The sequence below is a fragment of the Curcuma longa genome, chromosome 7 (assembly GCF_044706935.1).
Source record: "Curcuma longa cultivar G26 ecotype Majalengka, Jawa Barat chromosome 7, ITB_CL_G26_1.1, whole genome shotgun sequence".
Lineage (NCBI taxonomy): Eukaryota > Viridiplantae > Streptophyta > Magnoliopsida > Zingiberales > Zingiberaceae > Curcuma > Curcuma longa.
In genome coordinates this window covers 11,274,282-11,302,018 of record NC_133867.1, presented here as the reverse complement: position 1 = coordinate 11,302,018, position 27,737 = coordinate 11,274,282, and the positions used below count along the sequence as shown (strand labels likewise).

Genomic DNA, 27,737 nt, shown 5'->3' with positions numbered 1-27,737 from the left:
TCTCAGAAACATATATATTCCCTACGCACATCACCAGGATTACTTTTAGTGCAAACTTGGGAATTTCAGGGATCTCTATTTCAACCTTCAGATTATATAACATATTCTTTACTAGCCTTGGTCCTTTAATTTCTTGAGCTGCTGTAATTCTGCTTATGGTTTCTTCGTAGAGCATGCTAGCAGCCTCGGTTTCCTCAGTACTTCCAGGCTCCCCTAAACTCCTGGACTCCTCCCCAAGTTCCTTTTCCATTAATAATTCTTCGTATTTGGCTTTATAATATGCCACTTCTTTCTGTAATCTTTCAATTTCTCCTTTGCACTAAGATATATAATATTCCTGCTCATGAATTAGAATTTGAGGGAAAAACAAGGCCGATGCTGCCGGGGCTATAGGAACTTGCTTGTTGAAATAAGAGGGGTCTCAAAGGTTGCAGGCTGTAATAAGACAATTAGGGCAATGGATCCTCGCCCTCTGTAGTGTAATTCTTTTACAACAGGTACAATTGCTAGGTTGAGGAGGATATACAGTTTCATTTTGGTGCCAATCATGCAAGCAATTTAATTGTTCTTCTGTTACTTTGACTCGGGGGCGATAGCCTCCGTCCACCTGCCCAAGCATAAGAATTGTTTCGTTATGAAAATGAAGGGTTTGGATAGACCTCTGTAGTTCTTCCATGTCCTCTTCCCCTTTAGAGATGTTGAATATTGTGTCACTTTGCGTTTCCCCTTCTTGGACAGATAAAATATCACAGTCGTTAGGAAGGTCTAACTGCTCAAATATAGCAACTCTTTTGATGTTTCTCTTCTCATTAGGATATTCCCTAGCAAAGTGCCCTTCCTGTCCACACAACTAACACTTACACATTTTGTTTCGTATCAGGTGCTTCCGCTTTTCAATCCGCGCATAAGACAACCATGGGGTTTGCCTTTATAGGTTCGAACGCCTAACCCCATATTTCCTTTGTCCTTGATTTTTATAGTAGTCGAGAATGGGAATCTGGCTATAGAAGGACAGGTTTTTCAAAGAGCGCTTGAAAGTTGTGTCCTTGCATTCCTATTCAAGAAATTTGTAAGCAAATAATATTCTAGGATAAACACCTACCGTCAGGCCTGAGTATTTTTCATCGAATGTGGCCTTAATACGGTTTCCCAGATCTCTGGGCATCTTAAACTAAAATTTTTCTGATAGCTCTGGTCCGGTATATAGTCTTCCAGTTTTTGATGCCAGTCTCATATAATCGTTCATGTATTGGACAAATGTTTTTTACGTTGTCACAAGATAGCTTTTCCATATCACGATAGGCTACGTCTTGTATAATTGTTGAGCCCTGGGTAGGATCTTCAAAAAGAGAATACCTGCCTCATCTGGGATAATATATTCTGGATGTCTTCTCTTCCATCAGCTATACTAATTAGGGCATCATACTCAGTGGGATAGTTCATCCTCCACTGGATCCATGCCAACTTCTCAATCTCCCCTAATAGATTTTTCATATATTCGACTTTATCTTTTGGGTCTGTGAAGCCCTGGCTTGCTACATGATTTTTGGTGATTGACTCCCATCGTGAAAAGACATCATGGAATAAACTCAATTGCTCTGGTATGACAAATATAGCTCCCCATTGTTGTTGGGCTAAGGGGAGTGCTAGACCTAAGAACATCGACCACTTGAATGGGTCACCACGAGCGTTTCCCAATTTCCCTAATAGTTGATGAAAAACTTTTATAAAATATAATTGATCGCCTCTAAAAGTAATCAAATCATAAAAATTAAATACCTAAATTTAAAAAAAAAATATGGATCACACTCATGCACAAGCCAATACCCTAATAGGATAGTGTATCAATTCAAAAAAAATAATTACTCATAATGTTTTCTATTGTTCAAGTAGATCATAAATAAACATTAATTTCTCATTGACTTAAAACATCAAATCTATTATAATTTGCTGACCAAATAAATCATTTATATACCTATTTAATCTCATTGATCACAAAAATCAACTTTCGTTAATTCATACCACATGCTAAATACGGCCATTAAAGGGCAATATAAATTATAATCTTAAATGTATTAGTGTAAGACTAGAGATGACAAGTGATCTTACCAGGACTCTTATTTTATATTTTTTGAAATTTATATGTAATGTTTGGTATCTTAAATTTATATTCATTGGTCAGCCAATTATCTTATTGATGAGCGTAGATCATATATGATTTTTAGCCTTATTTTAACGTTCATCTACTTGTAATTCATTGCATATGCTACACTTTGTCACACCTTATTCTTTTATATTGTATATTTCTACTCTTTTGATCGGAGATCTGCTCTTTGTATATTTTGCTTGACAGGATACGATTTAGAGCCAAAATGATGCATTATTGATGGTGGAGCAAATAGTGGAGAAAAGAGACTCGCACTAGTCGTGCTCATCATCACAGGCGAGTCTCTCATGCAGCACACATGCGGAAATGGAGGAAAAGGAGCAACAGAGTAGAACACGATCGTGCCTACCAGGCACAACCGTGCCTCACATATCCACAGCCCAGACACGGTTGTGTCCCTCCTATCGATGGAAGACAGCATGGCCGTGCCCCACAGGCACGGTCGTGCCAATTATCCAGAGCTACAGCTGCCCCTGGCCGTGCCTCATTTCTAGAGACATGCTAGGTGAAGGCCATGCCTATTAGGCACGGCCGTGCCATTTTTCCCCGAAGCGTGCCTGTTCCAGGCCGTGCCTATTAGGCACGGCCGTGTGACGGAAAATTCTGGACGTGTCGCTCTCTTGGACAGTTCTGCAGACTAAAAGTAAAACGAACATAACTTTCAGCTCGGATGGACCCACAGGCCGTGCTACGTACCGAAATGTAGAGAACTTCAAGATCTACAACTTTGCTTCAGGGTGTACAGATAGATGACTACTTTAGGTTGTGCTAAATGGCACGGTTGTGCCTCCTGACCACGGACATACTGGGTGCTCTGCCCAAACTGCAGACCAAACTTCAAACCAACATAACTTTCGACTCAGAAGGAGTTATGGGTCGGTCCACCCACCAAATTGAAGATAATTTGATGCTCCACAATTTTGGTTCAGAGTCCAATGGAAAAAAACCGAATTTATTGGGTGAAAAACCCATTGGGGCGGAGCCTTGTAAACTAGGGAAAATCTGGACAGATTTGGGAGAGTATATAAGTGGAAAACAAACCCAATCTTGGGTTATCTTGGGTCATTCTCCAAAACCTTTGGTCTTGGCTTGGTGACGGCACCTCCACTCCCTAGGGGAGGCCCTAAACGCTCCATCATTCACCAATCCGCTCTCGCCAGTCCATCTCCACCGGTCCATCCTACACTAGGAGCAAGAAGAACTTCAAGAGGAGGCCCACGCTTCAAAGATAAGTCTTCCCCTTTCTTTGGTAGATGACGTTTTCCTTACATACTTATTGTAACCTTCTTGTAATGGAGTAGATCCGTGAGTTTAGGATGTAGGATGAACATCTATGTAATGATGGTGGTGTATGAACTAGTTTATGTCATTTTTCCTATTCAATGAAGTGTTTACATTTGTTTCGTGTATTGAGTGCCTTGAATGTGTTCGATGAAATGTTTGTGTGAGCGCATATGCATGATTATGAGGGGGTAGATTATTATGTAGAGATATCCTAGGATCGTATACCAGGGTGCCTTATGGCAGAAGGTTAACCTTAAACCGAACTTTCAGAAGTAATCTTTACACAGTGATAAACCTCCATAAGGGATAGCTAATGGCTATTGATGACTAGAAATGGATTCCTTAATTGGGTACTCGGTGACAGAGAGTAGTACACTGGAAGTATACTGGGGTGCCCGAGTGACAGCGGGAGAGTCATAACCAGGCTATCTGGTGTCGTCCTGAACTAGTAATCGTAGCGTTAGAATATCATGATTTATTCCAACAAAGTCTGACGAGATCAAGTTGGTATTTTGATTAAAATCCCTACAAGGTGGTAAACATTAAGAATAAGGGAACAAAAATGAATTAAGGATATCACCTAGCATTGATGTAAATTTGAAATCCTAGACTTATCCATCTCACCCATAAATCCCTAAACCAATCTCTTTCTCTACCACATCCAAACACACAATTCTCAACCAATCCGTTTCCCTCCGAGTCTAGATAACTATCTCAGTGACATCACTATAACTAATACACAATCCCTATGGTTCGATATCTTTTTATTACTTGACGACAACCGTATATTTGCGGTTCACATCACTTATCTTCATGATGAATCATAATTATGGATACAAAAGATTTAATAAATGAGATAGCGAGAAATAAGAATATGACAAATAATCTAGATATTGCATACTATACATACTGCAAAAGAATTTTCTCTACAAGCATGGATATTTATTCTGTGAATAAAAGAACACTACATTCCATTGATCTCTAAACTCATAATACACGTCAGTAAGAAGAATAATCTTAATTCCTTCTCTCCTATATTTTTCTTATAGGTAAAGTTGGCAAATTTATAATAATCAACAATATTGAATGCATGACTTGCAAATCTGAACATAAACGGCGCTTAGTTATTTGTTAGTTTTCCTGATAAATCATTCTATCTCCGTACCAATTACATCGAAAGGCATATTGCATCTTTATCAAATAGAAGCACAGATCCTAATACAAGTTAACATTTCGCGAACTAGACAGCAACATTGCCCATTTTGTTTTACAGGGCCAATAATTAATAACCTAAAGATACTAAATTCATTCTCAACAAATTATCAATACCTAATAATGGATTTCGTATGCCAGTAGTTGGCTATTGATACCCAAGAGAATGCTTGATACTGGTAGAAGAAACATAAAATAGTTTGGATTTGAAGATGCTGAAACCCACACCAAAGCTTCCTAGCCACGCCAGCTGTTCTGCTTCTTCGCTTCGAAGGCAGCTCCATCGTTAAGCATGTCCTGCGCATCAGTTTCCATTCCAAGCTTTGAGAGAGCAAGTGCTTGCAAGTAGAAGGCTGTTGGCCATTCGGTCATGCACACCTGAGCTTGCATAGCATCACGTAGGGCCAGCTCTGGCTGTCCGTTCATCAAGTATGACAGGCTCCGCCTTGCAAAGACGGTCGCAGAAGGAATTGACATCATTGCCACCAACTGAATTATAAGGAAAAAAAGAGGGGAAATGCTATCATTTTCATTGTGTAAGCAACACATCATATGGCTTGAGAAATGGGAAAGATACCATTGATTAGAAACCATGCACAAAATAGATTTACCATGAAACTAGTAAAAGCCTAGTTAACACTTAAACATGCAAGGGAAAATTGAATTCGTTGGCAGGGTTAAAAATCTGGTTAACACTGGAAACAAGGAATGCAAATGGAGCTAAGAATACAGAACAGGTCTTCTTTTTTATTTACCATTTTTTTATCAAAGCTTCTAGTAGCCAGACTGTAGTGATTGTCATTTAAGGTATATTGTTATTACCTGACAGTTAGAATGTCGAAGACTTTAAAGATATGAGTTGTCCTTCACATGCTGCAATATCCCAACATTTACTAAAAGCTAATTTCATTTATTCCTGTTGTTACTTGTGTTTTCAGCATATAATTAATGTTATTGGCAAATAAATTAGTTGTTATTTTCTTCCAGAAAAAAATCTATAAGCAAATAGCAGCAGAAGCTTATAATTATAAACCCACTAACCTGAAATGAGTTAGGTTTGTGGGGAAGCAAATAGATATGTTATTGAACATAATATGATCTAAAGAGATAATACAAGTAGGAAGCATATCAAGTCTTCATATTGTCAACTGTTTCAATAACCCCTACAAAAGATTATGATAACAATACTTACTACACTATAAAAGACTAAGAGGTAAACTGAAGGGTTCTAAGAACCATTTTACAATCATAGTATACTATTGAAGTGTTTCCTTCAACCAAAAGGAGGCGTAATGTCAAGACGCAGCTTGTGGCAACAAATATACATTAGTTGATATTGAATCATACCTTGGAGTAGTATTCAATAGCATTCTTGAAGTCCTTGTCTCTGAATGCAATGTCACCAAATTTCTTCGTGTTCAGCATCTCTTGCACTTGTTGTGTCCATTCTTGGAAGGAAAGCTTTTACAACAAAGTCCACAAACATGCGAATTGTGAGATTTTCAAGACTTTATAATCAAATTCCAAGTATTACCACAAACAAAAGGTAGGGAAAGTAATTCTATAACCCGTTAGCATTTTTCCGATTAAAAATGGTCATTCCAATGATGTTCATTGAAAATATTATCCTGTTGCAGAAAGTTCAAAAGTTTTCCATAGCAAGTGCATGATATGTCGTAGGTCACTTGAAGGAACAATAGTAATAACCCACTACCATTATTTCAATTGAAAAACACCCTCGTAATAATGTTCATTGAAAATTATTATCATGTCTAGTCCTTGCTTTCATGGCCTTATTCATTCAACCTATACTAAAGGGGCAGCACCTTGTTAGAACAGAGAACACAAATAGAGCAGAAGATATAAATTTGGAGAACAAAGCATTAATATTTTTCATTTCCACAAGTTAGAATTCACACATAAACAAAATATTATATTTAGTGAAGCATCAGCACCACTGGTCCTAACTAGACAATGACAAAATAACAAAATTACCCATTACTTTCTAAAATTATTGAGTCAAAACTAATCTTCAGTACAATTCGTTGCTTGGTCAAAGCAATCAGCAACCTCCTAAAAATTACAAAGAAAAGTTTATCTAAAACCTAGTTAAAGCTAATTTGAAACTAATCTAAAGCACAGTACATTGCTTTCAAATTACAAAGAACAGCTAATCTAAAACCTAGTTAAAGCTACTTTGAAACTTTTTCTAAAAATTGCAGATAATTGATGATTATCCTTCCCAATCTTGTTCAGCTATATCTCCTCCCTCTTAGGTGGTCTATCCTGTTGGCAACACCACCTGCCATGAGACCTTGTGTAAACCTTGAGTGTCATATCGTCAATGGTTTTCACCACAGCAGTTGCTGCCATATCACTTGGAGTCTAAGATTGCCTTTGGTTGAAAGTCTTGGCCAAATATTGGGTAAGTGGCAGCTCTACTGCACCCCTGTAGCTGTCCAAGGGTTTTAAACAGGATACATCTAAGACTGGGTGGATCTTAGTCAATGCCGATGGTTCTAATTCATAACTTTGCCAATTTATTGGAGTATTTTGAATTTACCATAATATTGAAGTGCCATAATTTTGTGTCTTTGCACAAGGAAGCTGACAAACTGGCTGCAACAGTAGAAGCACCCAAGCATCCACTTGGTACAGGACATCGTGATATATTTTTTTATCATGCATATACCTTGACCTAGGCTTGTTCAAGATGCTGGCAAATAACTTGAAGGGTTTCATCCTGTTGCAGCAATTTTTGTTCAATGGTCTAAAGGCATGTGTGGTGCCCGCTTGAGGAGATTTCTGACAGTTGACCACCTTGAAAGGAGTGATTTGCAGCCTAGTATGATATCCCTATTGTAGCAGAACTGATGTAAGGAAACCACTTAATCTGAACCATTTATTTGTAGCTGACAAAGCAGCAAAGATACATGCCAATGCAACAATCTATGGCTTCGATTTGGTATCCATTTGAGGGTGATAAGCCAAACTGTATTTGAGTTGAGTGTCACATGATTTAAAAAGCTCAGCATAAAATCGCTTATGAATGTAGGGTCACTCTCATACTAGATTCAGGAAAATCATTAAGCTTGAAAATATTCAAATCATCAAACTTCAGTGCATGTGTGATGGAGAAAAAAAGGGGTATTAAGAGAATAGATCTACATTGACCAAGATTACCAATTTGCCCTGGAATTTCAGAGGCCCTCAATGAAATCCGAGATATCTACCCAGATTTGTACTGGACAAGTGGCTGCAAGAGACCAGCCGGATCAAGTGGAACTAATTTTGTCGCTGGCATGTGTGGAAATGTTGCATGAACTCTTAGGCATCTCTCCACCAACAGAAATTGCTGTGAACATGATATAGTCTTCTGATATCCTTCATGGCCTTGGTTCATGAACACCTCCAGTGACCCATTTGGCAATGAAAGAGGAGAGGGATAAGTACACCTTATGGTGAAAGAATAAAGTCTGTCCTCGAAGCTCCATGGCCTGTGAAGAGTGGTTGATGCAGTGTGGTATACCATCTAATGCATATGATGTTAGTTTGCACCTCACAACAAATTGTTTCAAAGACATCCACAGTCAGCTAAGAAGTCGCAGCTAGTGTAGTGTCGGTGGAATCCCATCATGTGTCATGACAAAGCATCAATCACCATGCTGTGTTTCCTAGTTCTGTACTCAATAGAGAACTCAAAAACCATTAGTTTACTTACCCACTTTTGTTGTATTTCGAGTTCCAATGTTTAAGTGTGATTGGGTAGAGAATAACACTGGTATTAGAGTAGATGATAATGGTTTCACCTTGGTAAATCTCAAGAGAATGGGATTCAAATCTGACCCATTTATCTTGGGCACTCAAGCGAAGCAAGTATTTTATGTAGAAGACCCTCAAGATCCCACATGGTCTGTTGTACTTTCAACTCCAAATAGAGAGTATTTTGAATACATCACTGATGATAAGTTGGGAGTGTTGATGCAGTCTGTCCTGATTGTTGTTTTGATGTTGACACTGATTTAAGTTCATTGTATAAGAATTAAGTTCAATATATTCAGATTGATCAATGACGGATTGAGATCGGAGAGGGCTCGGTAGCTCGTTCTCCGGATTAGGTCAGAGAGGGCTCGGTAGCTCGTTCTCTGGACCGGATTGAGTCGGAGAGGGCTCGGTAGCTCGTTCTCCGGATTAGGTCAGAGAGGGCTCGGTAGCTCGTTCTCTTAGGACCGGATCATTCTCTGGATCAGATTGAGTCGGAGAGGGCTCGGTAGCTCGTTCTCCGGATTAGGTCAGAGAGGGCTCGGTAGCTCGTTCTCTGGACCGGATTGAGTCGGAGAGGGCTCGGTAGCTCGTTCTCCGAATTAGGTCAGAGAGGGCTCGGTAGCTCGTTCTCTGGACCGGATGAAGTCGGAGAGGGCTCGGTAGCTCGTTCTCCAGATTAGGTCAGAGAGGGCTCGGTAGCTCGTTCTCTGTACCGGACTATGGTCGGAGAAGGCATGGTAGCCTGTCTTCGGACCGGATCATTATCAGAGGAGGCTTGGGAGTCTGTTCTCTGATTACGTGACCCAATGCGGTTGACTCGGGTGAGACCCAAGTTAATCTGATCAAGTTTTGATTTAGGGTTTAAGGTTAGCTTTGTTTTAATCGATTGGTTAATCGATTAACCAAGGGTTAGTTGGTTAATCGATCTGGTGATCGATTACAAAGCATTCTGTGAGATCAATGGTTAGTGTTTAATCGATCTGGTGATCGATTACAGAGCATTCTGTGAGAATTCGTAAAACCCACAGAACACACCATAATCGATTGGGTAATCGATTATGGTGAATTGTAATCGATCAGGTGATCGATTACAAGCTTGTTGAGAAATCTGGATAGCGACGGGTAATCGATCACCTGATCGATTACCATGCCTTAATCGATCAGGTGATCGATTAAGGGCTTTGATAATCGACTGGTTGATCGATTACACGCTTTACAGAGGAGAGAATTACGAAGTTTAATCGATTGTTTGATCGATTAAGATATCTCTGATCGTGTTCAGGTTTCTGCTCTGATTTCTGATTGTTCTGATATGCTATGCTAATCCGTTCTGAGATTTGCAGATAGAATTTGAATTTAAATGAAGAACAGGGTGAGTCAATGCATGGCTTTCGATGATGGCAGTTTGTCGAGCTTGGGTTTTCAGGTAAACGACATGGCAAGACCCTGAGCTGCACGGGAGGTTGATCAGTGAGTGTGCTGAGAGGAGCTTGCTGCTGGTAAGCTCAGATGGCTCAGGCTGGTCATGGTGCAGTGGACTCAGAGTCCGTTTGAACAAGCAGGCTAAAAGGAAGAGGAGAAGGAGAAGAGAAGACAACTGAAACCCTAACGAACTGCTGTGTGTGCTTGTGCTTGGGTGTTCTTGGCTTGCTCGTGCTCTTCCTTGAAGCTTTCTCCTGAGGTGGTGCAAGGTGTGGTGCTTGCTCTCGGGAAGCTTGAGGTTTCTTACTGTTTGATTAAGGCTGTGCTGTAAGTTGTATTTGTTGTTGGCCTTAATCTTTCCTTCTTCTATAATCTCTGTGCTTAACATACCTATTCTTGAGATTGGTTGTGGAGAGGTCACTCCACCGAGAAGGAGATTCATATAGCCGGATTCATCCGGGGTTCGATCTACCGAAGATCAAGGGATCGTCCACCTTACGGACACGCCGAGGAGTAGGGGCAAGTTATCCCCGAACCTCGTATATCTTCGTGTCTTCTTTGATTTTAGTTTATTAGCTATATTTTCCGCTGCGTACTAACGTGTTTGTAGGAGAAAATCGATTTTCGAAAGGAGGCTATTCACACCCCCCCTCTCTAGCCATCTCCGATCTTCAACAAGTAGTATCAGAGCTTGGGCTCTTTGCTAGGATTTCAACCCTAAAGAGTTAAAGAGATGGCCATGAAGGAAGGATTTATCTTAACCTGCTGAAACACATACGGATTGGTGATACAATTCAGCTTTGCACGCTCATCCCTAAGTCCAATGTCGAATGCTTTGGTATCAGACATCCTCCACTGGCAAAGAGCAGAATCTTCTATATAACTCAAGACTGATTCAATACGTTCTTCTTGTTCTTGATTCAATAAGTTTTCAGCATCATCCTGTTGTATTGTATTAAACCAGCGAATCTTTCTCAGAAGTACTGATGTTACAATCAGTTCGACATTCTATATTTGAATGGTCGAGTGGATAAATGGAACAAATAACAAATGGAACCGAATCCTTGCGGGGAAAATTGAGAAAGTTTTGATAGAGCTCACTGAAAAATAACATGCAAAAGAGCAAACATGCGCTAACCTGCGAAGAGTTCCTCTCAGAGAACTTTTTGGAGAAGTAATCGTAAACGGCACGAGCGCTGCATTTCTCAGTATCGATGTGAAGTTCCAGATTATCGGAACGCTCTCTTTCATGTAAAGCCGTTCCCACAGAAATCTCCCGGTGATCAAAAGCTATAACTCTGAAATGATTGAACATTTTCCCATTGTAGATTCAATTTCCATTAACAAAAAGGGAGTGATCACTAAGGACAGGGTAAAGAAACAATCTTTCAATGAAGTCCTTGTACCTAGGAACGATATGCGACAGCTCTATCGCAAAGCGTTTGGGCCCGACGAAATCGAGGAGGTAACACGTCTCGAAAGCTCCGGCCTTGAAGTCTTCTACTCTATCAAAAAAGAAAAAAAAAACTATTGGATGAAAAGGAGGAACTAAGGGCAATACCAGGCTTGCCTGCACTTACAAGTGCCAATAGTTGCCTACCTAAAAGGCTCGACAGAGGAGAAAGGCAGGACGAGGAATGGTAGGCGAAGGCGCGAGTGAAATAAGTGTGCAAATAGGGCGGCGAAAGCACCGGAAAAAGATGGATAGTTGTAGAGGACGAGGTGGGATCCGATGGCGGCGGCCGACGGTGATGAAGAGTCGCCGGCGGTTATAGAAGGTGGACAGAGGGAATCCAATGCGGCTTGCGAACGAAAGCATCGGTGAGGGGACGAGGGCAGAACGCCTCGCTTCAGAAAGGCAAGAGATGATCGGAAACCCATCGGCCGGCGCACAGAAGCACACTCTCCAATAGATGAAAAGGCTTTGTGAGCAAAAAAATAAATATTAAAATTAAAAGGGGGAAAAAATATGCTCAGCTGCATAAAATATAAATTTTTAGAAAAATAATGTGAACTTAAAAATAAAAATTTTGAAAAAAATATTGTTAAAATAAATAATAATATAAAAATAAATTCGATAATAGTATTCTATTCCACAATCAAGTAAAATATTTTAAATTTGTCATTCTTTAAAAATTTCACTTAAAACAAAATCTCTTTTTTAAAGATAGAGAAAATTCACACAAAAGATTATATTTGATAAGTATAATAATTTAAATAAGCATAAAAAATAATATTAGCAGAAAAGGAGAAAGAGGTGAAGCCTTTATAAACTTAAGTGCTTAGGTTTGTTGAGAGAACTTAAAAAATTAAAGGAATTAGATATTTAGAGTGTAAATTGCTTTATTTTTTTCAAGATCTCTTTTCTTACTCCTCTTTTTATAACGTTTCAATCAAACATGGAAAAACTTCACACAACGATTTTGCTTAGATTCAGTCAACTCAATTCTCCTTCACTCGATTGAAACATAAATTATAGAAGCCTTACCTTATAATTGCTAGTTTTCTCAACACTTGTTCAGTTCGCTCAACATAATTCAACCAAGTCAAATGAATAAGATTGGGAGCTTATATGTCAATAAATAGTATCTCTAATCTACTCAAATATACTTTAGTGGAGTCAATTTAGATCAGTTGATTCAACTCGATCGACTATGATAATAAATTTATCTATCAAATAAATATATTTTTATCCTACTTGTTTCGGCTAAACACCGCGAATGGTCAAACCACCAGTCAACGAACTAACTAGGTGGGAAGTCCTAGTAGGTCGGGTGGACCGAGGGCCTCCGCAAACTTCCTAGCTGCGGCTAGGTGGGAAGTCCTAGTAGGTCGGGTGGACCGAGGGGCAAAAAGTCTTGGTGGGTCGAGGATTCAGACATCAAAAATGACGTTGAGGGGGGGGGAGACTTGTGGTCCTTTGTTTGAGTTGCAAGGGTGCAAACATAGTCCCACATCTAAAGTACATGTAAAAGATCATGAGGTTAAAAGGATGGAAAATATCTCCATTAGTATAAGACCTTTTGGGGAGAACCTAAGAACAAAACCATGAGGGCTTAGACCCAAAGTGGACAATACTATACCATTGTGGAGATATTTTGATTCCATCGGTACTAACAGTTGACTTGGCAACTTTCAATCAACTAAACTTGCCTTGAGTCAACTCTAATTGAAATAGAACTCTTTTGTTTGTGAGCAAAAATCATTTGAGAATATACTTCAATCAACTTAATCTTTCAATGATCTCGACTTAACTTGAGATCAAATCAAAACATCAACTACAACCTTGAACACATGTTCCTGAGTTGTATAAATCTCTAAGTATGTAAGATCATTAAAAGCGATAGAGGAGGTGAATATCTTTCGTAAAACTCTTATTTTTGAAAATTGTGAACTTTAGTTGATTAATTGAGTTATGTTATATTTTGAATAGATGTTGAAGAAAATAGCTCCGGAGATTGACGGATTATTATTTTAACTAAAACCAAGAGTTAAGGTCAAAATTTTTGAATTTAAGTTCATTTTCAGCTCCTTAAATTCAAAATTTATACTTTTGGATTGTGAAAATTGACCTACACTAATATTTGAATTTTAAAAATTTCAACTTATATTTTTAAAAATATTTTTGAGTTGTTAGAGTTGGATAATTCGATTTTGGAAGTGTTGATGTATTATAATTATGAAATATAATTTTTGAAAATTATTGTATATAGTTGTGAAGTAAAATATAAAATTTAAGACTTAAGAAAATGATTATTTGCTATAATATATTAAGCAAGATATGTTTAATACAGCTGATAATGAAGTTATTATTTAATATTTTCAAAGTATGAAATCTTGCAAAATATTATTGTAAAACTATATGAAGTCAATATATGACTTTTATTATATATTTTATATTATATTATTTTTTTAATTTATTAGAGTCATCATCTTTAGTTGAAAATTCTAACTATGCCACTACATGTTATACATGTATGACATGTCTGTGTTTGAGTAGAGTTTTGAATGTTTTCTAGTAGATTTATTTATTTGTGCACCCACAAATATTAATGATGTTATGCATGATTATTATATTTATTCTTGTTTCATTTTCTATAAATCATAAAGTTAAAATTAGACACATATGAATCTTTAATAATAATTGTTATTATTATATAATTTAATGTCTATATTATACCTAATTTATTAGTTACTAAAGTGGTTAAATTAGAAAGTTTTTAGACATTAGTTAAATAATATTAAATTATTCATGAATATGTTTGCTACAAAGGAAATGACATGATGAAATTTCATAACTTTTTATCATGGATAATTTAAAGTTCATTGGTTATAGAATAATTAAGAATCACTTAAAATTAATTATTTTATTTTATAATCATGAACAAAATCATGATTAATTTATATGCTTTGTTACATATATTTGGTATATCCAAAATAACAATATGAATGTCATCTGAATTTTATATTATGTATTGTTCTTCGTTCATAAGAAGTTCAATAAGTTTCGCCTAAAGGATTTTACCTTTGCTTCTAAGGTTACATCAAAAGAATCACCTAAAGAAATATTCGATCCATTGATTCATCAAGTTCCATTAACCATTTCCGATGCCTGCACTAATTGCTTGCACCATTATCCAAGTACCATAGGCTTTGATCTCCAACATCTTTCTTACATGCTAATAAAAGAATGTGGTCTTTGACGGGTGCTAATTGTAAGTTTATGATCATCATCAAATAATAAAAATATCATTTGTTAAGGTTGTGTTACTAACTATCAGTCTACATACAAAGTAGGTTATCTAGACAAGTAGAAATAAGGGAATAATTGTGAAATTAATATAAAGCAAAATAAGAGAAAAATAAGCTCTTAAGATAATCTTAGGATTTCGATTTCACCATGATGAGTGTCGACAATATAGTTATGATTCCCTTTTTTACACATCAGATTATTCTTGAATGTGATTTGTCCTAAGGTAATCGATATGTTTCCTCTCGAAATACAATGATGTATATATCCTAATACAACTCTTATTCTCATGATAATTGAATCAAGATACCCTTTATGCTTTGTGATAATCAATATTATCCTCCGAGAGAATTTGAACTGCTTTCATGATAAAAAAAAAACTCAAGTTCCATTTTATAGTTCTGAGATTATAGTTCACCTTTCATTTTATCCTATAACCTCTAATTTATGCAAATGCATGCTAATACATTCATAATTAAGTATGCTAAAACCAAACTAAGAAAAATCTTATCATTAATAAAAGAGAAAAGTCATAAACATTAATCGTCAATTCATTATCAGACTACTCCCTAATCCTAGAATAAGGAAAACTACTTCATAAGGTTAGAGATATAAGCTATTGATGTCCAACAGCTCCTTTGATGTCATGGATGTGGCCTCCTCTTCATCCCTTGCCACCAAATCCTCCCTTGTAGCCACCATCCCTTGCTTCCTTTAATAGTTTCAGAACTCTAATACAGTTCCCAAAAATTAGGACAAACCCTAACATAATTTTTAAAAAATGAGTGGCTAATAGAATTTTCTAAAAATAAGGGGTGGCTAATAGAATTTCTTAAAAATAAGGGGAGGTGTCATCCTAAAACCCTAATGATCCATGGTCATGGAGCGTTCCATGAGCTGCCTGTGGATCGTTCTACCTTGATTTTCCTAGTAGCTTAGTATGGACCACAATTATGGTAGCTGTTAGATAATTATTATTATTTAACTAATAATTAGTCTTAAAATTAAAATAAATTAAATTAAAAGTAAAAGTAACTTCATGCAATTGAAGTTACTAATTAAATAAAACTCATCTATATATTATAATAATAATTATTAGTAATGGATGTAAATAATAATAATTGTTATAACTAATATATGATGGATGAAAAAAGAAAGAAGAGAGAAATTAATATATGTCAAATAATTGTATTGCAATGACTTCTTCACTTAGATAAGATATATAGATTTCAAGATCTGTTTCATGAAATAAATGTAATGATCATGTAAAATTAATATGTAGTACCAGAGCTTTCATTATAAAATATATATGTTTTCGTATATGAATTTATTAACATTTAATTATGAATTAATAGATACATTAATGATATAAAATATCTTTAATTGATAATATATATTCAGAATTAATGACATCAAATTGATTATTCTGAATAATTAAATTTATATGGTAATTAATTAATCATGTATAACTTCATTATATAATAATATTTAGTGCATGACATAATATATATATATATATATAGAAGTGATATACTGCGCGACTGATCCCTGCGCGATCGCAATCAGACCGTCTATCGCGCGATCACGAGCCGCATCCGACGGTCCAAAGCGCCCGTGCACAGTATTTCTCCTCGGACCTCCGCCCGCTTCCGCCGCCGTCGACACGCCGTCCGGCCACCGCCGGCCGCCGGACCGGGCCCGATCGACGCGCAACTCGCCGGCGCGTCAACCGGAGTCGGTCCGGCGGCCGGAGGTGGCCGGAAGGCCCCCGATTTGGCCGGCACAGTAGCAGCCGGACACTTTCCTCGGACCTCCGCCCGCTTCCGCCGCCGTCGACACGCCGTCCGGCCACTGCCGCCCGCCGGATCGGGCCCGATCGACGCGCAACTCGCCGGCGCGTCAACCGGAGTCGGTCCGGCGGCCGGAGGTGGCCGGAAGGCCCCCGATTTGGCCGGCACAGTAGCAGCCGGACACTTGCGGCCAAATTCCGGCCGGTTTCCGGCCAAATCGCGGCCGGAGACCGGCCGAGGAAGGACCGCCGGCGGTCGGCGGTTTGGCCGCAAGTGTCACTGTATTCGGTCGGCTACTGTTCCGGCCGAATTGGTCGGCTACTGTTCCGGCCATCTCCGGCCACCGGACCGACGCCGGTCGATGCGCCGGCGAGTGGCGCGTCGATCGGGCCCGGTCCGGCGGCCGGAGATGACCGGACGGCGATGCTAGGGCGGCGACAGTGAACGGGGGTCGGAGGAGGCGCGCACGGGGTCGCGCGGGCGGTGTCGCGCAGTATATCAGAACCGTATATATATATATATATATATATATATATGACATATGTGTTTGATTAAAATTTTAATTTTTTTAATAACGTTAGAAGACATTTAATTTTTGATAATATATTTTAATATTAATCCAAATGTATATTATAATATATTATAATATTTTATCTGAATCTGTATATCTTATTTGCAATAATTTCTCTTCATTCGCAAGCTTTTTCTATTACTATGCTTAATGGTTTAAATTTCTTTGAATGAAACGAACAAGTTAATTTTCATTTAGGTGTATTAGATCTTGACTTTGCACTATTAAAAGAAAAATCCACTTCTATTATTGATTCAAGAAGTGAAGAAAAGAAGTCCAAATATAAAACATAGGAATGGTCTAATAGATTGAGCCTTATGTTTATGTGAATGACTATTGTTTCGGTCAAAAACCGACGACAGTCAATCCACTAGCCAAGGAAATACCACCTCAACCTTGGTGGACCCCGGTGAGACGAGGGCCTGCAAGATCACAAAGAAACAAACGATTACTCGGTGCCGGGAAGTCCCGGCAAGCCCCTCCGATGCTCAAGTCAGTATTCCGTTGAAGGAAAAATAAAAATGTAGAAGAAGAAGAAGAGTTTAGAAAATCAAACCAGCCCTCCAAAAGGGAGAAGAAGAAGAGCTTCCTCTCCGAAGAAGAGGTGAGAACCTGAAATGCATAGCCCGTCGAGAAGAAGAAGTGCCCTCCCTTGGAAGAAGAGGAAGAAGACGAAAAAGTAGCAGCCCTCCCTCCTGGAAGAAGAGGAGGAAGCTGAGGAAGAAGACCCCCCTCTCTTTGCTAGAGCTCTTCATTATGTAGGCATACAAGGAGACCAAATCTGACATATGTCCTTTCCTCTTGCTTCCTTTTGTCATTATGTGCAGGAAAAAGGAGTTCAAGGACATCTTCTATGACAACTTTATAAAGGCTCTTTATGTGGCCATGTGTCTTGGAACATGCGTAGCTTGTTGAATCCACAAAAGACAAATAATGACCATAGTCCATTTGACTAGCATTGCCAAATCATCCCTATGCTTGACTCCCCCTTGACTCTTGACTTTTACCTTAGAGAAAGAGCCACGTCATTTATGCACCGGCATCACAAGTCTCCCCTTCAAGTCTAGTCGAAGAAGGTGTAGTCCGACTGACTGGACTATGTTTAACGACTTAACCATCTCTTTCGCCATACTGGTGCTGAGATGCTGAACTGCTGAGATAGTTGAAATGCTGAGGTGCTGAGGTGAGGTGGCCGGGACGAGGTGGTCGAGATGGCCAAGAGACTTGTATGAGTGGTAGTAAGACTCGAATGAGTGACTAAGTAACCTGGGTGAGGGGCGGAGGGCCTGGATGAGTGGCTGAGTACATCGGATGAGTGGCTGAGAGCCTTGGATGAGTGGCTGAGTGACCTAGGTGAGGGGCGGAGAGCCTGGATGAGTGGCTGAGTACCTCGTATGAGTGGCTGAGAGCCTTGAATGAGTGGCTAAGAGCTTGGATGGGTAGCTGAGAGCCTGGATGAGTGGCTGAGAGCCATGGATGAGTGCCTGAGAGCTTGGATGAGTAGCTGAGAGCCCGGATGAGTGGCTGAGAGCCGGGATGAGTGGCTGAGAGCTTGGATGAGTAGCTAAGAGCCTAGATAAGTGGCTGAGAGCCTTGAATGAGTGGCTAAGAGCTTGGATGAGTAACTGAGAGCCTGGATGAGTGGCTGAGAGCCGGGATGAGTGGCTGAGAGCTTGGATGAGTAGCTGAGAGCCCGGATGAGTGGATGAGAGCCGGGATGAGTGGCTGAGAGCTTGGATGAGTAGCTGAGAGCCTGGATGAGTGGCTGAGAGCCGGGATGAGTGGTTGAGAGCTTGGATGAGTAGCTGAGAGCCATGGATGAGTGCCTGAGAGCCTGGATGAGTGGCTGAGCCAGGGAGGCTGAGACAGGGTAGCTGAGCCAGGGAGGCTGAGCCAGGGTAGCTAAGCCAGGGTGGCTGAGCCAGGGAGACTGAGACAAGGTAGCTGAACCAGGGAGGCTGAGCTAGGGTAGCTGAGCTAGGGAGGCTGAGCCAGGGTAGCTGAGCCAGGGAGGCCGAGACAGGGAAGCTGAGCTAGGGTGGCTAAGCCAGGGAGGCTGAGCCAGGGAGACTGAGACAAGATAGCTGAGCCAGGGAGGCCGATGATGTAGGGACAACCACACGAGGAGTCAAACTTCAACGGGTTATAACTTTTGACTCGGGAATCAGAATGACGCACGGTCGGATGCGTTTCGGAGTTCTTTCAGAGACCTTTAATCGGTGCAGGGTAGAACCCATACTAGCCCACTTTTGACCCCATCCGACATCATTTAGTGCTTCATCCATGCCTCTGAAGTTATTTTTTACTATTTATAGGCGTGTTTTAGCTTTTTACGGCCTTTTTAAAGGCGGAGTGAGGCCAAAGCCGAGTCAGGTAAGACCGAGTGAGCTCGAGGTCAAGCTGACAGAACTATTGAGTGGCAGAGCTGCTGAACTGACTGAGCTACTAAGTAGATAGGGCTGACGGAGCTGTTTAGTTGACTGAGCTCTTGAGTCAGGGCAGAACTGTTGAGTTAACTGAGCTGCTAAGCAAATCGAGCTGACAGAGCTATTGAACAGATGGCTGAGGAGGTTGAGTAGACAGGGAGGCCTGAGGAGGCTGAGCGCAGGCAAGCCTGGGAAGGATGAGCTGAGCATCAGGGAAGCCTGAGGAGGCTGAGCGTGGGGAAGCTTGGGAAGGCTGAGCATCTGGGGAAGCCTGGGAAGGCTGAGTCGGGCACCAAGAAAGCCTGAGGAGGCTGAGCATGGGGAAGCCTGGGAAGGCTGAGCACCGGGGAAGCCTGGGAAGGCTGAGCTGGGCACTAGGAAAGCCTGAGGAGGTTGAGCATGAGGAAGCCATGGAAGGCTGAGCACCGGGGAAGCTTGGGAAGGCTGAGCTGGGCACCAGGAAAGCTTGAGGAGGCTGAGCATGGGGAAACCTGGGAAGGCTGAGCACCGGGGAAGCCTGGGAAGGCTGAGCTGGGCACTAGGAAAGCTTGAGGAGGCTGAGCATGGGGAAACCTGGGAAGGCTGAGCACCGGAGAAGCCTTGGAACGCTGAGCTGGGCACCAGGAAAGCCTGAGGAGGCTAAGCATGGGGAAGCCTGGGAAGGCTGAGCACAGCAGGTGAAGCCCGGCTGAGAAGCCTGGCACCGGGGAAGCCTGGGAAGGCTGAGCTGGGCACCAAGAAAGCCTGAGGAGGCTGAGCATGAGGCAGCCTGGGAAGGCTAAGCATAGGAAAGTCTGGGAAGCCTGAGGAAGCATTGGGAAGTCTGAGGAGGCTGAGCACCAAGGAAGCCTGAGCAGGCTGAGTGCCGGGAAAGCTTGGGAAGGCTGAGCTGGGCACCAGGAAGCCTGAGCAGGCTGAGTGTAGGGAAGCTGAGCAGGCTGAGCACCAAGGAAGCCTGAGCAGGCTGAGTGCAGGGAAGCCTGAGCAGGTTGAGCACCAGGGGAAGCCTGGGAGGGCTGAGCACCAAGGAAACCTGAGCAGGCTGAGTGCAGGGAAACCTGAGCAGGCTGAGCACTAGGGAGGCCTGAGCAAGCTGAGTGCAGGGAAGCCTGAGCAGGCTGAGTGCAGAAGCTTGAGCAGGCTGAGCACCAGGGAAGCCTGAGCAGGCTGAGCGTAGGGAAACCTGAGAAGGCTGAGTGTAGGAAAGCCTGGGAAGGCTGAGCAGCAGGGAAGCCTGAGCAGGCTGAGTGCAGGGAAGCCTGGGAAGGCTGAGCAGCAGGGAAGCCTGGGAAGGCTGAGCTGAGTATTAGGGAAGCCTGAGCAGGCTGAGTGCAGGGAAGCCTGAGAAGGCTGAGCAGCAGGGAAAGCCTGAGTGTAGGGTAGCCTGAGCAGGTTGAGCACCAAGGAAACCTGAGCAGGCTGAGTTTAGGGAAGCCTGGGAAGGCTGAGCAACAGGGAAGCCTGGCAGGCTGAGTGCAGGGAAGCTGAACAGGCTGAGCATGCAGGGAAGCCTGAGCAGGCTGAGTGCAGGGAAGCCTGAGCAGGCTGAGCACCAAGGAGGCCTGAGCAGGCTGAGTGCAGGGAAGCCTGGGAAGGCTGAGCAGCAGGGAAGCCTGGGAAGGCTGAGCAGCAGGGAAGCCTGAGCAGGCTGAGTGCAGGGAGGCCTGAGAAGGCTGAGCAGCAGGGAAGCCTGAGCAGGCTGAATGTAGGGAAGCCTGGGAAGGCTGAGCACCAAGGAGACCTGAGCAGGCTGAGTGCAGGGAAGCTTGAGAAGGCTGAGCAGCAGGGAAGCCTGAGCAGACTGAGTTCAGGGAAGCCTGAGCAGGCTGAGCACCAAGGAGGCATGAGAAGGCTGAGTGTAGGGAAGTTTGAGCATGCTGAGTGTAGGGAAGGCTGAGAAGGCTGAGCAGCAGGGAAGCTTGGGAAGGCTGAGCAGCAGGGAAGCTTGAGCAGGCTGAATGCAGGGAGGCCTGAGCAGGCTGAGTGTAGGGAAGCCTGAGCAGGCTGAGCACCAAGGAGACCTAAGCAGGCTGAGTGCAGGGAAGCCTGGGAAGGCTGAGCAGTAGGGAAGCCTGAGCTGGTTGAGTGCAGGGAAGCCTGAGAAGGCTGAGCAGCAGGGAAGCTTGAGCAGGTTGAGTGCAGGGAAGCCTGAGCAGGCTGAGTGCAAAGAAGCCTGAGCAGGCTGAGTGCAGGGAAGCCTGGGAAGGTTGAGCAGGCTGAGCACCAAGGAGGCCTGAGCAGGCTGAGTGCAGGGAAGCCTGAGAAGGCTAAGCATCAAGGAAGCCTCAGCAGGCTGAGCAGCCTGGGAAGGCTGAGAAATCCGGAAAGACTGGGAAGGCTGAGCAGCCTGGGAAGGCTTGGCCTAGGAAGCTATGACCAGGAAGGCATGGCCAGGAAGGCCTGGGAACCTGGCCAGAAGGCTTGGAGGGGCTGAGTGCCCGGAAAGGTCTGAGGAGGCCAAACACTGAGCAGTGTGGATGTTAAACACTTAGCAGTGTGGGTGTTAAGCACTTAGCAGTGTGGGTGTTGGTGTGAAGTGACGTGAAGTACCAGGGACCGAAGGTATCTAGGTTTATTCGGGTAAGCTGAGGATATGGGTGAGATGAGGTAGTCGAGCCAGAATGGCAAGTAAGAGTGGCCGAGTAAGAGCGGTCGAGCTAGCTCAGGGTGACTTAGCTATGGTGCTGGTGTATGAAACTAAGATCATAGATTTGCCATTATACATAATTAATCTTCTGAGTCTTAGAGAATAGAGGCTATAATAATCTGAAGTTAGAATATTTTAACACGGAGGTTGTCTACAAGTCAGGAACCCATGCTGAAGAAGCTGGTACAGATCAAAGATAGTCTTCAGGGCGAGACCAGGGATATGAGGCCGGGAGAGAGGCGGCCGAGAGGGCTGTAGAGGGGCTAAATGCTTGGAAGACTGAGCTGAGCCACTGAATAAATGAAGCCGAGAGGGCTGTAGAGGGCTGAATGCTCGGGAGACTGAGCTGAGCTACTGAATAAATGAAGCCGAGAGGGCTGTAGAGGGGCTGAATGCTCGGGAGACTGAGCTGAGCCACTGAATAAATGAAGCCAAGAGGGCTGTAGAGAGGCTGAATGCTCGGGAGACTGAGCTGAGCTACTGAATAAATGAAGCCGAGAGAGCTGTAGAGAGGCTGAATGCTCGGGAGACTGAGCTGAGCTACTGAATAAATGAAGCTGAGAGGGCTGTAGAGAGGCTGAATGATCGGGAGACTGAGCTGACTAAGCTGAGCCACTGAATGAATGAGGCCGAGAGGGCTGTAGAGAGGCTGAGTCGCTAGCACGGGGCTAGGAATCCATGCCTGTCGTAAGACTGCGGCCATCAACGCCAGGACAGAGGGGGCCGAGAAGGTCTGAGTAAGTCGGGCCGCGGGGGCCAAGTCGCTAGCTTGGGGCTAGGAATTTATACCTGGCGTAAGGCTGCGGCCATCAGCGCCAGGACTGAGGGGGCCGAGAAATTCTGAGCAAGTCGGGCTGCGAGGGCCAAGTCGCTAGCTCGGTGCTAGGAGTAAGTCGGGCCACAGGGGCCAAGTCACTAGCTCGGGGCTAGGAGTCCATGCTTGTCGTAAGGCTGCGGCCATTAGCGCTAGGACTGAGGGGGCCAAGAAGGTTTGAGTAAGTCGGGCCGTGGGGGCCAAGTCGGTAGCTCGGAGCTAGGAATCCATGCCTATCGTAAGGCTGCGGCCATCAGCGCCAGGACTGAGGGGGCCGAGAAGTTCTGAGTAAGTCAGGCCGTAGGAGGCCGAGTAGTTTGAGCCTATGGAAAGTCGGAGCCGTCAACAGAAGGGCTGAGAGGGCAGATGTGGCTCTTGTTTCCTTGTAAAGCATATCTACACAATGAGTGAAGAAACAAACAAGAGAGAGGCATAGAAAAGTAAAATTATGACTGAATGTAATTGAGGCTCAAGTAGATGGCTTTCTAAAGCTTTTCGAACTCTTGGTGTTGGTAGTTAGCCGGGTGGTATGATTTGCCGTAGACAAGATGGAATGGGAGCATGGAAGTGCTCAGACCAGTTCTGTTGGTCCCTTTCTCCGACGGAATCGCAGTTGTCGATGACGCCCTGGATTATCTCGTGCAGGTCGTCACATGTCATGGTGACGAAGTCATTGTGAACGAAGTCATTACGAGTCTGATCCTCGCCCTCATCGACAGGGTCATGGTTGTCGGTGGTGCGCCTAGTGGTGACCACCTTTTTATTGTAACGACCCGGCCCCTCGGCCCCTTGGGCGGCCCAATTGGCGGCCCAATCGGCGGTCCCTTGGGCGGCCCAACTAGCGGCCCCCTTGGCGACCCCTATGTCGTCAATCGACGACCCTCGGCCGCGTCGTTACTCACTAGGACTTTCCACCCCTGGCCAGTGGATTTTTGCCTCCCCCAGGATTCGAACTCTAGACCTCCAGGATAAGTACTAGAGTTTATGAATCCTGGAAGCCAAGTGAGCGCTTCTCACTTGGCTACCAGGATTCATAAACTCTAGTACTTATCCTGGAGGTCTAGAGTTCGAATCCTGGGGGAGGCAAAAATCCACTGGCCAGGGGTGGAAAGTCCTAGTGAGTAACGACACGGCCGAGGGTCGTCGATTGACGACATAGGGGTCGCCAAGGGGGCCGAGTTGGGCCGCCCAAGGGACCGCCGATTGGGCCGCCAATTGGGCCGCTAGTTGGGCCGCCCAAGGGGCCGAGGGGCCGGGTCGTTACAGCACTCACTTGGCTACCAGGATTCATAAACTCTAGTACTTATCCTGGAGGTCTAGAGTTCGAATCCTGGAGGAGGCAAAAATCCACTGGCCAGGGGTGGAAAGTCCTAGTGAGTAACGACACGGCCGAGGGTCGTCGATTGACGACATAGGGGTCGCCAAGGGGGCCGTTAGTTGGGCCGCCCAAGGGACCGCCGATTGGGCCGCCAATTGGGCCGCTAGTTGGGCTGCCCAAGGGGCCGAGGGGCCGGGTCGTTACAATAAAAAGGCGACATGCCTTTAGCTCAGAATTCCCACAGACGGCGCCAATTTTGTTCCGACCAAATACCGACGACAGTCAATCCACTAGCCAAGGAAATGCCACCTCAACCTCGGTGGACCCCTATGAGACGAGGGCCTGCAAGATCACAAAGAAATAGACGGGTTATTGGGTGCCGGGAGTCCCGGCAAGCCCCTCCGACGCTCAAGTTAGTATTCCGTGGAAGGAAAAATAAAAATATAGAAGAAGAAGAGTTTAGAAAATCAAACCAGCCTTCCTGAAGGAAGAAGAAGAGGAAGAAGGAGAAGAAACCTCCTTCTCCTAGCAAAGAAAACCCCAGCCCCAGGAGGCCTCCCTCCCTTTGGAAGAAGGAAAGAAGAAGAAGTCCCTCTACCGAGAAGCCCCCTTCTTTTTTCTATAGCTCCCCATCATGTAGGTGTATGAGGAGACCCGATCTAACATATGTCCCTTCTCTCTACTTCCTTTTGGCATTATGTGTCGGAAAAAGGAGTGTAAGGACACCCTCTATGACAGCTTAATAAATGCTCTTTATGTGGCCATGTGTTTTGGGAATATGCGCAGCTTGTTGAACCCACAAAAGAAAAATATTGACATGGGTCCATTTGACTAGCACTACCAAATCAGCCCTGGGTTTGACTCCCTCTTGACTTTTATCCTAGAGAGAGACACGATCAAATACCACTGTTCTGGCTTGATGCCGATGACGGTCAAACCACCAGTCAATAATATGTCACCTCAACCTTCGTTGATCCTGCCAACGAGAAGAACCTGAGGAAGAAGAGAACTGAACAAGCGGATTAGCAGGGCGCCGTGGATTTCCGACGAGGCCACTCCAACGCTCAAGTAAGAAGAGAAGAAATAGAAGTGGTACTATGTGTAAAGGATTCGAGATACCTCTCTTCATACCTGCGGGATTTATATAGTAGCAGAGGGAGCGTGATCTTCGGATCTTACCGCGTGTGATTGGCTGTTACTGCGGCAAGATCTCTGACGGTTTCCAAACATTCAACGGCTTAGCAGAGTTGATTATCTTCATTTGACGGTTGTGCGTATAAGTGTGAGGGATTTTCTGGGACCATGTTTGGGAACTTGGTCATCGTCCTTATCCTTTTCGATGAGTTGATAAGTCTGAGCCAAGGAGAAAGAGTCAACATATTTGCCCGTTGATGGCTGACCTAATGTGTGAGGTCAGAGGATATGTGGTTGAACTGTATGAATGGTCGAGCTGTGAGAGCATGTGACCGAACTATATGAATGGCCGAGCTGAGCTGAGCGTGAGGTCGAGCTGTATGAATGGCCGAGCTGAGCTAAGCTTGAGGCCGAGCTGACTTGAGCGTATGACCGAGCTGAGCTGAGCGTGAGGCCGAGCTGTATGAATCACCGAGTTGAGCTGAGCGTGACGCCGAGCTAACCTGAGCGTATGACTAAGTTGAGCTGAGCGTGAGAATTGGTAAGCTATATATCCTCATCCATAGCGGTATGCAATTCTAAGCCTCAAGTTGGAAGGTGAAGTATGTCGACATTAATTTGAGGTATAGGGGGCATTTGTAGACTATATATAGACCTCCTTGTAGCACTCTACCCATGAGTTCTTGTGCCTTGAACTTGAAAATCAATCATAGTGTGTGATGAGTGAAAAGTGTGTGGGTGTGCATTCCATCTTTTTGCTAGCTCCTTCATAGCCTTTCATCCCGAAAAGCATCCCAAAAACCTCCCCACCAAGAAAACTCCAGAGCATCTTGGTCTCTATCCCCTTCTTATTTCATCAAAGATAAGGCCTCCTGATTAATTGAGCATCTTGGTCAACATCATCAATCTCAAGTTTAACGCTATCCCTTTCTTATTTCATCAAACATAAGACCTCCTGATTAATGTACGCTCAATTCTTTGCAAATAGATCCACCCATTTATGCAGTTTAGTAGAACCCTTAGCCAATCTCATTGATGGCTCATTACTAGATGCATGCGTTGCACCCACAATCTGATTCAAATGTTCTTGGCTTAGTCTTTTATTTTATGGTGGTCGGACCCATCATCATGATGAGCCCTCCATCATTGGTGTACCAATGAGCTATTTTTTGAAACTACTCACATATCAAGTATCTAATCATTTTTGACTCATTGAGACTTCTTATCTGCTCCATTAACCACAACCAACCCTCTAACGAGTCTAATTAGCTAACATATGCAAATGCAAAAGTGGACCTTTAGTTAAATTCATAGTTGATTAATATGACCATCACTCTAACCCATTTGTCCAGTAAGAGTCTCCATAGTTTCTTATAACTCATGCAAGAATTTAACATTTGAAACTACTCACATATCAAGTATCTAATCATTTTTGACTCATTGAGACTTCTTATCTGCTAAGAGACCTCGCCTCTAGACCTTCCTCATTTGCCAACTCCAAGTAGGTTTCCATATGTACTAACATCTAAGTGACTCCTTTTCAAAATGTCCAATTGACCTCGACCTATTTGGTGTTCATCCATCTACTAATGCCTATTGAACTTTTTTTTTATTAAATGTCCAATCAACCTCGATCAATTTGAATGTCATCCATTGCACTTGCAACATAAGTACAAATAACCTATATACACATCATGAATAATATAATATGAACCTACTCTTAAAGATTTGCCTAAACAGATCAAAATCATATGATGCTTGAAGCATAAATGCACCAATATAATCGACAATTTATTTAGTGGATCTTCAGATGCAACCCAAATGTTTATAGTGTCCTTAGTCTTACATTCTAAAAATGGAATTTTTTATGCTTATGTACTAAGAAATTCTTCACCCAAGTATCTTGATATTTTGAGTTAAATTAAACTCTCATAAACTCTATATAGTATCAAAATCACCTAAACCCTTCTAAAAGAGATATTGGGTCTTAAGGGGCATATTAAAATAAAATAAAAGAGAGACAAGAAAACTTCATCCTTTTAGTTCCACATCCTTAAACCAAGGATGCAAGTGTTTTAAATATGTTTAAATATTGAAAAAAAACTACCTACTCAAGAGTTTTGTATTTTGGATCGGTTGCTCTCTTAAGAAATTTCATATCCTGAGTTGAAATATGCTCAACCCTTAATTAAGTCCTACTTCTAAAAAAACATTCTTACAATACTAAGAGATTTGCCATTTTGGATTTTAGACTCTTGTAGTCTTTAACACATGATCATAGAAAGCAGATCTTGGAAAATTCTTGGACCTCAACAACGCAGACTACTAACCTTTTAAGCATATACATGTTTAAATGCTATGGCTAATATGAAGGAATTACAAAGAATTCTCCCAGTAACAATGTACTGATGAGGTCAGTTTTTGTATGTGAAAGGGA

General features: G+C 42.8%; 2 protein-coding genes across 2 annotated transcripts; both read right to left on the bottom strand.

The window, feature by feature from the left end:
• Positions 1 to 4,580: 4,580 nt before the first annotated feature.
• LOC141831407 (serine/threonine-protein kinase BSK2-like) lies at positions 4,581 to 6,120 on the bottom strand. The gene is made up of 2 exons (XM_074718763.1): positions 6,011 to 6,120; positions 4,581 to 5,152 (listed from the first exon to the last, which is right to left on the bottom strand). The coding sequence occupies exons 1-2, from the start codon at positions 6,086 to 6,088 to the stop codon at positions 4,901 to 4,903; spliced, it is 330 nt and encodes a 109-aa protein (XP_074574864.1). The 5' UTR covers positions 6,089 to 6,120; the 3' UTR covers positions 4,581 to 4,900.
• A 4,447-nt stretch (positions 6,121 to 10,567) lies between these two features.
• LOC141832637 (uncharacterized) lies at positions 10,568 to 11,731 on the bottom strand. Its single transcript, XM_074720102.1, has 4 exons — positions 11,451 to 11,731; positions 11,257 to 11,355; positions 10,989 to 11,148; positions 10,568 to 10,792 (listed from the first exon to the last, which is right to left on the bottom strand). The coding sequence occupies exons 1-4, from the start codon at positions 11,729 to 11,731 to the stop codon at positions 10,568 to 10,570; spliced, it is 765 nt and encodes a 254-aa protein (XP_074576203.1).
• Between the last annotated feature and the right edge of the window lie 16,006 nt (positions 11,732 to 27,737).

Bases quoted from the DNA above. Each gene is read 5' to 3' on its own strand.
- LOC141831407 (XM_074718763.1), bottom strand. From the start codon at position 6,088: ATGCTGAACACGAAGAAATTTGGTGACATTGCATTCAGAGACAAGGAC. The intron at 5,153-6,010 runs GTATGATTCAAT...CTTATAATTCAG, and splicing joins CTATTGAATACTACTCCAAG to TTGGTGGCAATGATGTCAAT.
- LOC141832637 (XM_074720102.1), bottom strand. From the start codon at position 11,731: ATGGGTTTCCGATCATCTCTTGCCTTTCTGAAGCGAGGCGTTCTGCCC. The intron at 11,356-11,450 runs GTAGGCAACTAT...CTTTTTTGATAG, and splicing joins TCCTCTGTCGAGCCTTTTAG to AGTAGAAGACTTCAAGGCCG. The intron at 10,793-10,988 runs GTTAGCGCATGT...ACAATACAACAG, and splicing joins CTGAGAGGAACTCTTCGCAG to GATGATGCTGAAAACTTATT.